Source organism: Macaca fascicularis, chromosome X (genome assembly GCF_037993035.2).
Source record: "Macaca fascicularis isolate 582-1 chromosome X, T2T-MFA8v1.1".
Taxonomy (NCBI): domain Eukaryota; kingdom Metazoa; phylum Chordata; class Mammalia; order Primates; family Cercopithecidae; genus Macaca; species Macaca fascicularis.
Window position 1 is genome coordinate 41,526,031 of NC_088395.1, and position 12,824 is coordinate 41,538,854.

Sequence of the window (12,824 nt, forward strand, 5' to 3'; positions counted from 1 at the left end):
CTCCCGGGTTCACGCCATTCTCCTGCCTCAGCCTGCTGAGTAGCTGGGACTATAGGCGCCCGCCACCACGCCTGGCTAATTTTTTGTATTTTTTAGTAGAGACGGGATTTTACCGTGTTAGCCAGGATGGTCTCGATCTCCTGACCTCGTGATCCGCCCGCCTCGGCCTCCCAAAGTGCTGGGATTACAGGCGTGAGCGACCGCGCCTGGCCAATGAACAGTCATTTTATAAAGATCCAGAAAAATCATTGTGTGGTGTTTGGTTTGGTATTATATTAAACTTACACATTAATTTGGAAATAACTGATGCCATTAAAATATTTAATTCTTTCATCCAAAAACATTTCTCTGTTTATCTGCATCTTTTATATTCTCAATGCAGCTTTGCCCTTTTCTCATATCGATCCCATGGATTTGTTAGTTTGAAAACACTTGTAGCAGTTGAGAATGGCATCCTTTCCCCATTAAATTTTCTAACTTTATTGTGAATATATAAGAGTACTATTGATTTCTGGGTGTTTTTGTATCTGCTGTTTATTATTTATTATTTATTTTTTGAGACAGGGTCTTGCTGTGTCACCCAGGCTGGAGTACAATGGTGCAATCTCAGCTCACTGAAACCTCCACCTCCCAGGCTCAAGTGAGTTTTCTGTCTCAGCCTCCTGAGTTGCTGCTCTGTAACTCAAATGGTTGTCTAGTTGTCCTTTTTTGTGTTTCAAGGTATACAATGATATTATTAGCAAATATGGATAATTTTATGTCTTTTCCAACGGTTATACTTTGTTCTGTTGTTGAGAAATGCTTTAAAAGCAATAGTAGCACTTTGGGAGTCTGAGACTGGCAGATCGCTTGAGCCCAGGAGTTTGAGACCAGCCTGGGCAACATGGCAAAACCTTGTCTCTATAATAACAAAATACAAAAATTAGCCGGGCATGGTGGTGCCTGTAGTCCCAGCTACATGGGGTGATGAGGTGGGAGGATCCCTTGAGCCCGAGTTTGAGGCTGTAGTGAGCTGTGATCACACCACTGCACTGCAGTCTGGGTGACAGAGTGGGACCCTAAAAATAAAAATATAAATTAAAAATATAAATAAAAGCAATAGTAAATAATTATGATGGAGGAAGATATGTAATAGAACAGTGTGTTTAGCATGACTTTCTGACTGTGTTAAAAATATGTATAGGGCCGGGTGGGGTGCTCACATCTGTAATCCCAGCACTTTGGGGGCCCAGGTGGGAGGGCTACTTGAGTCCAGGAGTCTGAGATCAGCCTGGGCGACATGGCGAAACCCCATCTCTCCAAAAAATACAAAAATTAGCCAGGCATGGTGGCGCACGCCTGTAGTCCCAGCTACTGGGGAGGCTGGGATGGGAGGATCACTTGAGTCCGGGAGGTTGAGGCTACAGTGAGCTGTGATTATGCTACTGCACTCCAGCCTGGGCAACAGAGTAAAAACCTGTCTCAAAAATGAAAAAAAAAAAAAAGCAAAACATATGTGTGTGTGTGTGTGTGTATATATATTTAGTATATATATATATTTAGTATGTGTATATATATACATACAGACACACACATATATAAATTTACACTAGCCTGCTAGCCTGACAGATATACATAGATATGTTTATAGCAGTTGGCTCTGCGTAGCAGAATGTGGTTGAATCTACCTTTTTTTTGTTTGTTTATCCATATTTTCTAATCGTTCTATGATGATCACGTGTTATGTAATTTTTAAATAATGGCAACTTTAATGCCTTTGTGTGTCACTTCTAGGTGGATTATGTTGGCTGTGGGTTGAAACAGTTATTCTGTATATGTTAAGAATATGTCCTATCTTATTTTTAAGGATTTTTTGTTTGTTTTTAAATTAGAACTGGGTGTTGAAATGTGTGAAGTGACTTTTTTTTTTTTTTTTTTTTTTTTTGGCAGCTGCAAAGATGATCATGGTTTTCCTTGTTTCCTTTTTGTAACCAAGATATATTTTACAGAAAATAAAATGCGCAGATCCTAGGTGTTCAGTCTGATGTGTTTTGACCATTGTATACACCCATGCAACCGCCACTGAAAACAAGAAGTGAACATTTCCACCACCCCCAGAAAGTTCTGGGGAAAATTCTGTGGTAAGCTGTTGATTTATGTGGCTAAGCTGCTGCCACCTGCTTTGTACATGGTCTCCATTTCCCCATCTCCGGCCTCAGTTTAACATCCTACAGGCCTGAAGCCACTTTTTTTTTTTTTTTTTTTGAGACCGAGTTTCTCTCTTGTCGCCCAGGCTGGAGTGCAGTGGCGCGATCTCCGCTCACCACAACCTCCACCTCCTGGGTTCAAGCAATTCTCCTGCCTCAGCCTCCCGAGTAGCTGGGATTACAGGCACGTGCCACCACGCCTGGCTAATTTTGCATTTTTAGTAGAGACAGGGTTTCTCCATGTTGGCCAGGCTGGTCTTAAATTCCCGACCTCAGGTGATCTGCCCACCTTGGCCTCCCAAAGTGCTGGGATTACAGGCATGAGCCACCACGCCCGGCCTGAAGCCACTTTTGAGGTCCCAGCAGGCTGCTCTGTCACTTTCAAGTTGTTCATCAGACCACTCTGGTGGCAGAAGGGAGCCAGATTCTCTGCAGGGCAAGTGGCCATGGGGAGGGGTTATAAAGCTGCCTTTGGAGGAGTGAAGAGGGCAACAGCAGCGGATTGAAGCTTTTCGAGGTCCTGCCTAAGAATGCATCTATGGCAAAAACGTTTCTGGGCACCACTCCCTGAAAGGTTTATTTTTTTATTTATTTATTTATTTATTTTTTTTTTTGAGACGGAGTCTTGCTCTGTCGCCCAGGCTGGAGTGCAGTGGCGCGATCTCGGCTCACTGCAAGCTCCGCCTCCCAGGTTCACGCCATTCTCCTGCCTCAGCCTCCCGAGTAGCTGGGACTACAGGCGCCCACAACCGCACCCGGCTAATTTTTTTTTGTATTTTTAGTAGAGACGGGGTTTCACCGTGGTCTCGATCTCCTGACCTTGTGATCCGCCCACCTCGGCCTCCCAAAGTGCTGGGATTACAGGCGTGAGCCACCGCGCCCGGCCTTTTTTATTTTTTTTGAGATGGAGTCTTGCTCTGTCACCCAGGCTGGAGTGCAGTGGCACAATCTCGGCTCACTGCAACCTCTGCCTCCCGGGTTCAAGGGGTTCTCTTGCTTCAGCCTCCCGAGTGGCTGGGATTACAGGCACCTGCCACTACGCCCAGCTAATGTTTGTATTTTTAGTAGAGATGGGGTTTCACCATGTTGGCCAGGCTGGTCTGGAACTCCTGACCTCAAGTGATCCGCCCGCTTTGGCCTCGCAAAGTGCTGGGATTACAGTTGAGAGCCACTGCACCTGGCTTGAAAGGTAATGATGGGTGAGGAGAGTAGGGAATACGTGTGGTGGGTGCAGTATTTCCGACAGTGCCACAGCCATGGGATTTTATCTGCAGGCCCCATGCCTTGTGTGTGTGTGCTCACTTGTTGATAAAGTCACATACCACTTTCTGGAACATTCTCTCCCAGAGCATCCCTTCCTTTAGTGACTGGGTAACTCACTTGCACTACAACATTGACCTTTCATAGGGCTTGCTACCCTCAGTGACCTTGAACTCTATTACTCTGCACTAATCTCATTGCATTCTTTTTGCATGATGTGCTGTTCATGGCGGTTCATGGAATGATCTTCAGCTTATCATATTATAGCAAACTGGGCAAAAACACAGAAAAGACATGTTTATATTTTTCTACCAGCTTAATATTGACATGTTGGATGTGTTTTAAATACCATGAAGTTCAAAAAATGAGCTTTACGGTAGCATTTTGCTTTCTGTCCTCTGTGTATCTAGGGTAAGAAGTCTGTAAAAAGGTAACAGGATTTTCTGAACTGAAAGGCCAGGGGCTCATATTTTGCGTCTGAATGTGGCCTAAACTCTTCTATACAATTTTTGTAGCGTGATATTTATTTGAGTAAAGCAAATAATCACTGGTAGTTTGTTTCCTTCATATGGGTCTTCTGAAAGTGAGCCAGGTAAGCTCATTCAGGCCTGGGCTCTTTCTGGGGTGTGTGTGACACATACAAGTGTTGCCTCTGAAGCCACCATGGTTCCTTGCTTTGGCAAAGCATAGGGCAAGGGCAGGGAAGGAATTGTGTGTAAACCAGGTTAGTGAGGCACGCCAGGAAGCACATCCCAGACTCCAGCCAGAGACCAAATCAAACCATGAAATCACAAAGGCACTGCGTGGAGCGGCAATGCTGGAGCAGGCGTCCTCCCACGGCTCTTGATGCAAATGTCAACCAAGGGCCACATTTTCCACGCTGCGGCACCTACACCACCAAAATCAATTTAGACTTCTATTTCTAGGAGATGTCACAACTTAGACTTTTTCTTTTTTCTTTCTTTCTTTTTTTTTTTCTTTAAAAGATGAAGTTATTTTAAGCCTGCATCCAAATGCAAGCAACTGAGCTGGAACTGCTTGCAGGATGCCGTCTGTTAACAGCCATAGCTGAAGACTGAAACCTGCAGGATGGGCACCAGGAGCCTGGGTTGTGCTCCTTTACAGGGGCGGGAGCTGTCCCTCTGCAACACCCCCACCCCACCCCAACCATTGCGGGAAGGTGTCTGAGGCCTAACCGTGTGGATGAACTCTGCAGGGGCCTTTAGAAATCAGGCCATCCTTCTTCTTTTAACCCTCTGTTGTTTGTCCCCAAGCTGTTTGACCTGCAATCTGAGGAGACAACTGCCTTTTCATGTTTTATACATTTTATTCATACATTTCTCCAACTTTGAAATGACAAAAGCCAAATTCTATGGTTTCCCATTACACAGCATCCTACAGGTATGTATATTCTACAAGGAATACTATGGAGTTTCTCTTCTTCCCCTGTCACACAAGATAACTGATTAGGGTTTCATCAATTTGTACTGTGCCGGCAGCGCACCAGCATTCTGGTTGTTCCGGCGACAGGGCAAAGGAATCAGGATGGGAGGGCGTGTGCTAAGGCATGTAAATAGATACACACAGAGAGAAAGAAAAGCAGGACATTTACAAAGAATCCAAACCTTTCCAATCCCTTCAGCTCCTGGGTGTTGAGGGACACCTCCTGCACAAACGCTCTTGCAAGCTAAGGCTCTGCTGTACCCTGCAAATACTTACAATTGGATACGGTGAAATATACAACAACCATTAACATCTCTCTCTTTTTATCACTGAGACAATACTTCAACACCTTTTATAAAAAGGCAATAATACATACAGAAAAAAGAACACGTTGGCAAAACTTTATGCAAAACCACCCCAGAACTGAGTTTGAATGGGGACGCGCCTACACTGCAATTAAACACGATACTCGGGTCTCAGCACGTGAGGGTTGTGTGGCCTTCACATCAGTCACGCTGCCTGCTGCACCCGGCAGCCGCCTACCTGCCTGCACAGATGACATTCCGGGAAACAGCTAAGACTGGAAATCAATTCCCCCAATTCTTGGTCTCTTCCAAATAAAAAAAAAAAAAATAGGGGGAGCCACTCATTGTGGAGGAATGCCTATTTCTGTTCCCAAGGACAACTCCTGCTACAGAGGCTGTACTTCCTCCGGGTCCAGAGAGGGTCACCCCAAGCCTCTGTCAGTAAGAACACTGGCGTGTTCTCTCAGTCACACACCGGAGAGAATGGAGCTAACACATAAATAGTAGCTAAATTTTGAGTTTCTGAGCGTGCACAGAGATTGAGCTGTGCTTGGGGCCAGAAAGGAGGTCTCCTGTGTGGTGACAAACGTCTCTTTCCATTTTCTTTTGCTCAGTCCATTTGCACAGGTTCAAGGGAGTTGATGGAGGGTCAGATGAGAGGTGGTGGGAGCTCAGGATTTTCTATCCCCACAAAGAGCTAAGACTTGGGAGTGCTGGCCCCAGAGATGGTGCGGCCCTCTTTCTACTTCTGTTTCTGTGGGCTCTGTCTGCCCACCTGCTGCACAAAGCAAGGCAGGGGAAAAACCAGATGGGAACATGGTGGGGAATATCCTCTTCTTTTCCCTTTTCTCCCACTTCCTGGATGTATGTGACAGTTAAACTTCACCCACTAAGCTGGAAAATCCGGGACTCCCCATAGCTCCAAGTTTAAGGCAAACTGATGTGTGTGTGCACAGGCAAAGCCAATCAAGCCACGAGCTTGGAGGAGAGTCCTGTATCCAGATATTCCAAACAGAGAGGGAACTCTTATTTCTAAAGGAGTTAGAAAAGGAAAGGCTCTGGCAAATGAAATGATCTGTGATTAAAGCTTGTAGCCTTTCTGTAAGCTGCAGTGAGAAGGAAAGCATCTTTTAATAGAAGAATTTGAGGCGCAGAGCAAGAGAGCCACGCTCAGGGGCCTTTAACCTCTTACAGGCTGTAATCGCTCTCAGTATTGTAAGCCCTAGTCAAGAGGATGGAATGAGGAGGCTGTGTTCAGTTCTGAGAAAACAAGAAACACACACGAGTTTGATAATAGGAAGCAAGAAGGAGGAGGGATGAGGACGACAAGGAGCTTGGTTTTGGAATGCCGATTCCAAGGTGCCTTCTCTTTCCAAAGAGACAGCGTGGGAGGCATTTCTATTAAGAATTTGTTAATCAAGCAGTTTTCTTGGTAGCTTTAGCAACACAGATTCTCTTTGCCCCGAGTTAAGAAACTGGCCTGAAATTAAAAAAAAAAAAAAAAAAAAAAAAAAAGGACATGACATCAGTGGGGGACAAAAGAGAGCTGGCTTTGGGTTGCCTTGTTTTTCAGGGGCAGTTTCCAGGGTGGGAATCTTCCTGGAGGGTGGTTCAATTGACTAAACTTTTTCAAGAAACAAACTTGAAGCCTTAAATAAGAGACAAATACAAGTGATTCAAAAACAAAAGAACTCTGCAGCGATGAGATCAAAGGCTGTAAAAAGATAATAGTAGCTGCAGCCCAGGCCTGCCTGGAGCACAGAGGAAGGCTTGGCCCACTGGCTGGCTCTAGCAGCCTAAGAAGGAATTGGATGGGGAACAGGAACACCTCCTGCATTTCTCCTGCAGTGGGGGACTTTGCGACATCTTCAGATATTCAGCCACCAATAGGATGGGCTGGGACGATGCCTTCTGAATGCAAATAGCAAGAAGTAGGTCAACCATTTCTTTTACTCTCTGAGCAAATATTTTAAATCATCTCACCTGACAAGAGATACATTTAATTGCATTTAAAAAGGCTACAATGTTATCTTGACACTGGGAAACTTCCAGATGAATTAAATTGAGTGACATTTCCCTTTTTAGCGTTAAAATGGGATATGCTGCATGTGCAAAGTAATTACTGTCTTGTGATTGGAAAATCAGGACATTTCATCTTTTTAACAAAGAATTCAACATATAAAAACACTCCCTTTCTTGCTGTGGGGAATGGAGTTGGGTGGGGGAGAGAACCTTCAAAATAGGGCTCTCCAGTACTTCAACTGACCACTAATAAGATTTAGTGCTCTAATCATTCGTTCTGGTCTTTAAAAGGAGCGGGGGAGGTTCTGCTGATGGAATGGAAGCAGTAAAGAAGCTTTTAGCAATTTTCTCTGATTGCTTAGTGGGCAATTGTAAGGTAGCAGTAGCAGCAGCAGCAATGTACTGAAATTACTCTGAATTCAGAAATTTAAGTATATGCAGCTAGGTCATAAAGACACTGCTTTAGAGAAGACATGTATTAGTGGAATGGAACAGATAACCTCTTTGAGAAGTCAATGAGTTCTGCGTGCAGGGATTTCACCATCGGAATGATGGCAAGAATGATGCCTGCCTGGGTGCTTCTCAGAGGATGTATAAAGCCACTGAGGAAGAGTACTACAGTGCCTGTGAATTCTGGGGCCACAGACATTTAAGTTGGCATTGCTTTTCTCCTCCTCTGCTTAATCCACCTTTATAAACATGGCAGATGGCTTAAGACAGGCATCGTCAGCATCTCTGGAGATGTGGGCTCAAAGGGCAAGTGGGGGCATGGGGGTTTCCACTAGAGGGGAGGGAAGTTTCTGTTTCCCTTGTGTTAGTTGTAGTTGTCTTTGTGCTTCACCAGAAAGGAGGTAGAGTGGGCACCTTCACACTAAGAGCCCAAACTGTGGTCAGTACCATACCAGGAATGACTGTCTGGCCGTGGCATCTATCAGATTTGAATCAGTCCTAACACAGCCCTAACTAACTCTTTGAAGGTTTCTCTCTCCATCTAGCGTGAGACCACTGTTGAGCTTGTCTCTGGTTTGGTGGCTTGGTCACCCCACTGTGGGGCCCAAACAGAAGTAGTTCACTCAATACCTTGTTAGTAAGTTGCAGACTCATCTGGTCACTGACAAAGAACAACATCAGAAAAAAAAAATCGTCATCATTTCATAATAGGCAGTGGGGGCGGAGGCGGGTAGGGTGCTGACAACGTAAAAGAAGTATACTAATTCCTTCTCTGTTTGGTCCTTTAAGAGGAGCTGTTCGGCTCAGAAAACACCCTGCACATCCTGCCAAGGCACAAAGTGACAAGGCCATCTAACCTACAAGAAGCAAAAAACGATGGTATGTTTTCAAGGATCACAGGTTAATATAAGTACTTCACACCCTCACACGCTAATGAAAACCATTCTACTGACCTCTGGCAAAGAGTCTGAGAACCCCAGCCCAAATCTCCTGTATTGGAAGAACGTGACTTCATGGAAGGGTTATGAGATGGTTAATGTCTCTAAAGCAACAAGGACAGATGATTCCCCTGTGCCAAGGGAAACAGCAAGAGGAAGAAGAGACCACAGGTGGCCTCCAGTACACCCGTGGCCCTTGGGCGCATGGCTCTGTGCGAGTCAGACGCGGTCCAGCTGTGCTCTGGCAGGCTCCTTTGTCGCCCTGCCAACTGATACTCACTCCTGGGCCTTCAAAGGTTCGATGAGCATCTAACAAATTATACAATTGAAAAGATTATCAGCTTGGAAGCCTGAACAAATCTATAATGAAATGAAGGACCCAAAGGCATTTTAATTATTGAACACATAAAAGGAAGTATATTTAAAAAAAATTGGTCAAACTGTCCTGTTATCATTTTAAAGGAATTTACAGGGCTGTTATAGATTATTCTTTTGGAATATTTCAGTTTATAGCAAATGCCTAAACTGGTTTCTTCATTGCACAGTATTTTCTCTTAAAATGGGTGCTTTAAAACAATTACATACAGATTAAAAATCCTCATTTCTTTGCTTAATTAAAACGTTAATACTCTTAGACAACACAGATCTGAAATGGTGAAACCAGCAATTCCCCCCCACCTTACAACAAATTAAATTGAGACAAAATTACAAACACATTTCACTACATGATTATTATTAATAAAAATCAGTTTCATTTTTTTTTATAAAGTTGCCCAAAATGCAAGGGATGTGCATAGGTTTACAACTTAGTCATAATAGCATTTTATTCTTATTCCCCTGGGTGTGCCCCATGAACGGAATGTAGAATGTACTTTGCTGTAGATTACAGATTGTTTTGTCCAACACAGACACACCGACAGCATAAACGCTCGCGACTGTCCACATGCATTAAGAGTCAAGACCCAACTTCAAATCTCTAAAAGGTTTACAGGGTGCTTCAAAGAGACAGTATCACATTATCTGGATGTTACATAAAGGACTTAAAAAAAAAATACTATTCTAAAAAAAAAAAAAAAAAGAGAAAAAAGGCCTTTAAAAATTTATGACTGTTTTGTAATCACTACACTAATTATTTCAAATAAATAAAGGAAAGAAAGATATTCCAATCCATAAAATCAGACTCTAAAAAGAATGTAGTGTTCCACCCCCAGTCAAGGTAACAGAATCATTGTTTATTATTATTAAAATAGATTATAGAAAGCAGCATCTATTTTGTGCAGTTTTTAGGGGCCTTGGAAATAAAAAGCTATGATTTCCAAAAATATAACATTCCAAAGGATTGAATAATACATACATTTAAAGATACATTTTATTAAAGTTTAGGAGAACTGATTAAAAAAGATACTGTCTCTTTAAATTAGTGTGTAATTGTTTTTCTCCTCCTATCTATTCGGACATGACAATAATTATAAATGTAGGTCACACTACAACTAGGTAGTCTCTAGGGACCATGACCTGATGACACAAGGCCGATAACAAAGAGGCTTTTCCACGTATGAGGTGCTCCCAGTTATGCTCAGCTATCTGGGGAAAGGCCTAATAGACCCAGGAGACAGGGACCCACTGTGGGGCTGTGCACACGAGCTCAACAGCTTCCTCCAGATGTCTGATTGTCTCATCAATTTCATTGTTGATAATTGTGAGATCGAAGTAGTGTGCATATGTTCTCTGTAAGATGTCAGACTCCTTCTGCAGACGCTGAAGAGATTCATCCTAAATGGTGATGAGATGGAGGTAGGGGTGGGCATGAGAGGAGGAAAAGCAAACAGAAGAGAGAAATCAGTTGGATTCATTTTCTTTTCACATTTTTGTTCATCCCAGTGTCAGAAACAGTCAAGGCCAGACCCTGACATGCCGTATTCCAGCATGAGGCCAAGTCCGCTCCATGACAGAGGAGACAGTGATTGCTCAACATGCAACAGAGGGTCCATGACAAAGCAGACGAACCAGAGAAAACAGACACTCTTCAGGAAACATGCCACCCCCACTCAGGCCTAGCTATGCCTGTCCCCAGAGTCAGGCTTGGCAGGGCCATGCCAGGTGTGGGTTAGAGTGGCTATGGTGGCCCAAACAGGCCCACAGGAAGCCCCCCGCCCTAGCCTCAAGCCACTCTCCCAATTGGGAGAGGGAGATTGTGGCAAGGCCCGAGCTCTTTGCCCCCCTCCCCTTGGTCCTCCACACTCACTGGAGCCAGGCCTCAGGGCCCAGCTGGGTTTGCACCAGCAAGTCCCTGCCCTTGGATGACAAATTAAGTTGTATTTTTTCCTCTTGTACTTAAAGGTGCCACCGTTCCAGGAATTCAATGACATATAATGGCCCTCACTCAATAGCAGCTGATGCCAGAGGCAAAAGCTCTTTGAGTGTTACAAATAATGGCCGGAATAAGGCTGTTTCCCCAACAAACAGCACCTGGCATCTGATGAATCCCCCCAAAGTGGTCTGCATTAGAAATGGCTGGACAAATGTCACTGTTCACAGGTCCTCGTATCTCTTATGAAAAAAACCAAAGGAAGAGAAGCTGCTGAACTCTAGAGAGGTTTGCTGCAACAAAGGATGTTCCCTAAGCTGCAGCTTGCCACAGATTTTAAGAACTCTCGCAAGAGGGATCCAACAGCAGGAGGGAGTTTAGGTCCCAGCTTTGTCACGCAAGTGTAGCTTCCGCTACAGAGTGGCAGTTCTTTCAAGATAGGGGTCTCTTAAGAGCCACCAGAAAGAAGTCTGCCTCTATATCTTCATGAGTCAAATTTGTCATGCTGAACTCCCAAAGGGCAAGTTCAACCTTGACACTAGGGAACTTTGTGAGTCAAATTAACCACCCCCTACCTGCCAAACACTAGGTGGGTGAGCTCTTGGGCTGAGTCTCAAATATACATAGAGATAATGAAATACCTCTTTATTTGATGAGTGGCTCTGTCTCCAGCTATAAACTTGTCTTGTGTGCCCTGTAATTGCTGTGCCCCAGCATTAGGCATAGTGCCTTACACATAGTAAGTGCTTAATAAATGCTGTCAAAAGAACAAGCACTTGTCTGACTAGTGCCAGTCATTATAGGGTTTTACAAGTATTAAATCTAAAATCAAGAGACTGAGCAATTCTTCCCAGAAATGGGGGCCCCCCAGGTGACAGAAAAAGATCTCCAGAGAAAATAAAAGATGCACTATCTTCAAGGACCTAGGAGCCGTAGTGCCCAGTACTGGCTTAGGGCCCCTCCCCTCCTCTTCTCTAAGGCCCCTCTGTTATTGGCAAGAGACCCTTCCTGGTGAGGCTGCTGGGAGGTCCAGGCAAGCCTCAGCTCTCTGGGTACAGCTCTCAAGAAAGGGGACTAGAAGTAAGATAAAGAGACTTGCTTGATTCTGTCCTGGCCCTGCAGTGGGCATGCACAGACACCACAGCAGATGGGAACTCAATCTTTTCTCTCAGGGCGCTCTGAACCAAGAATGTCCTACCTGTTTTGTCCTCTTTCACAGGCATTTCAAAGCAGGACAGGGCATGCTTTGACTGAGAGTGTTAAGTACTACAGTGTAGCTAAGACCCCAGTTAATCATCACCTTCTAGTTCTGCTTGCACTTAAAAAGCATAGTATTTTCACTGTGGCTTTACTTAATAACCAACACAATGCAAAAAACAAACAAACAAACAAAAAAACAAAAAACCCGCCATTTTAGCAAACGTGCATTCACCCAAAGATAGGAGTGCTTCCTACCAGGATGAAAAGGAACAATTCCTACAACATCACTGTCTGGCACACGGGATTCTATTTGAATATGTAGTCCTGAGCTTCAGAAACCACTAGCAGAGTTTATGACTTGCTCAGCAAGCTGGGCTGATGAAAATATTCCAGAAAATGTATGGCTGAAAGTATCACATTTTTAATGTAGGTCTCTTTACAGAAAAATAAAGCTCCCTCTTAAGAATCTTTTAAGATGAAGCTATATTTGTCAGTCTCTTCCTCGACAACAGCTTGTCTGTGTGCTTGACTCACACGTGAGCAGGGTTTAACTCAGTGAAAACAAAATGCCTTTATTCTAACAGCAAAAGCAAGGATTTGTGGGAACAAAGTGTCTACATTCTAAATCTATTAGAAGAAACAAGGCTGTATTTCACTACCTCCTAGCTGGTACTTACAGGCAATTTTCTGCACCATTTTGGCAGCTATGGAA

The 12,824-nt window shown here is 44.0% G+C and overlaps 1 protein-coding gene and 1 non-coding gene across 26 annotated transcripts in view; one reads left to right on the forward strand and one right to left on the reverse strand.

The window, feature by feature from the left end:
• LOC102145523 (uncharacterized) overlaps positions 1-813 on the forward strand; it is a 64,817-nt gene extending 64,004 nt beyond the window's left edge. Inside the window, exon 3 of the transcript XR_010584141.1 lies at positions 565-813. This is a non-coding gene — a transcript (uncharacterized protein). The remainder of the gene's footprint in view (positions 1-564) is intronic.
• Positions 814-4,753: 3,940 nt separating this feature from the next.
• CASK (calcium/calmodulin dependent serine protein kinase) overlaps positions 4,754-12,824 on the reverse strand; it is a 413,308-nt gene continuing 405,237 nt past the window's right edge. For all 25 annotated transcript variants that reach the window (XM_005593339.5, XM_074030323.1, XM_005593338.5 and 22 more), the window contains one exon: positions 4,754-10,377. In XM_005593339.5, coding sequence (XP_005593396.1) covers positions 10,201-10,377 — 177 coding nt within the window. In that variant the 3' untranslated portion in view covers positions 4,754-10,200. The remainder of the gene's footprint in view (positions 10,378-12,824) is intronic.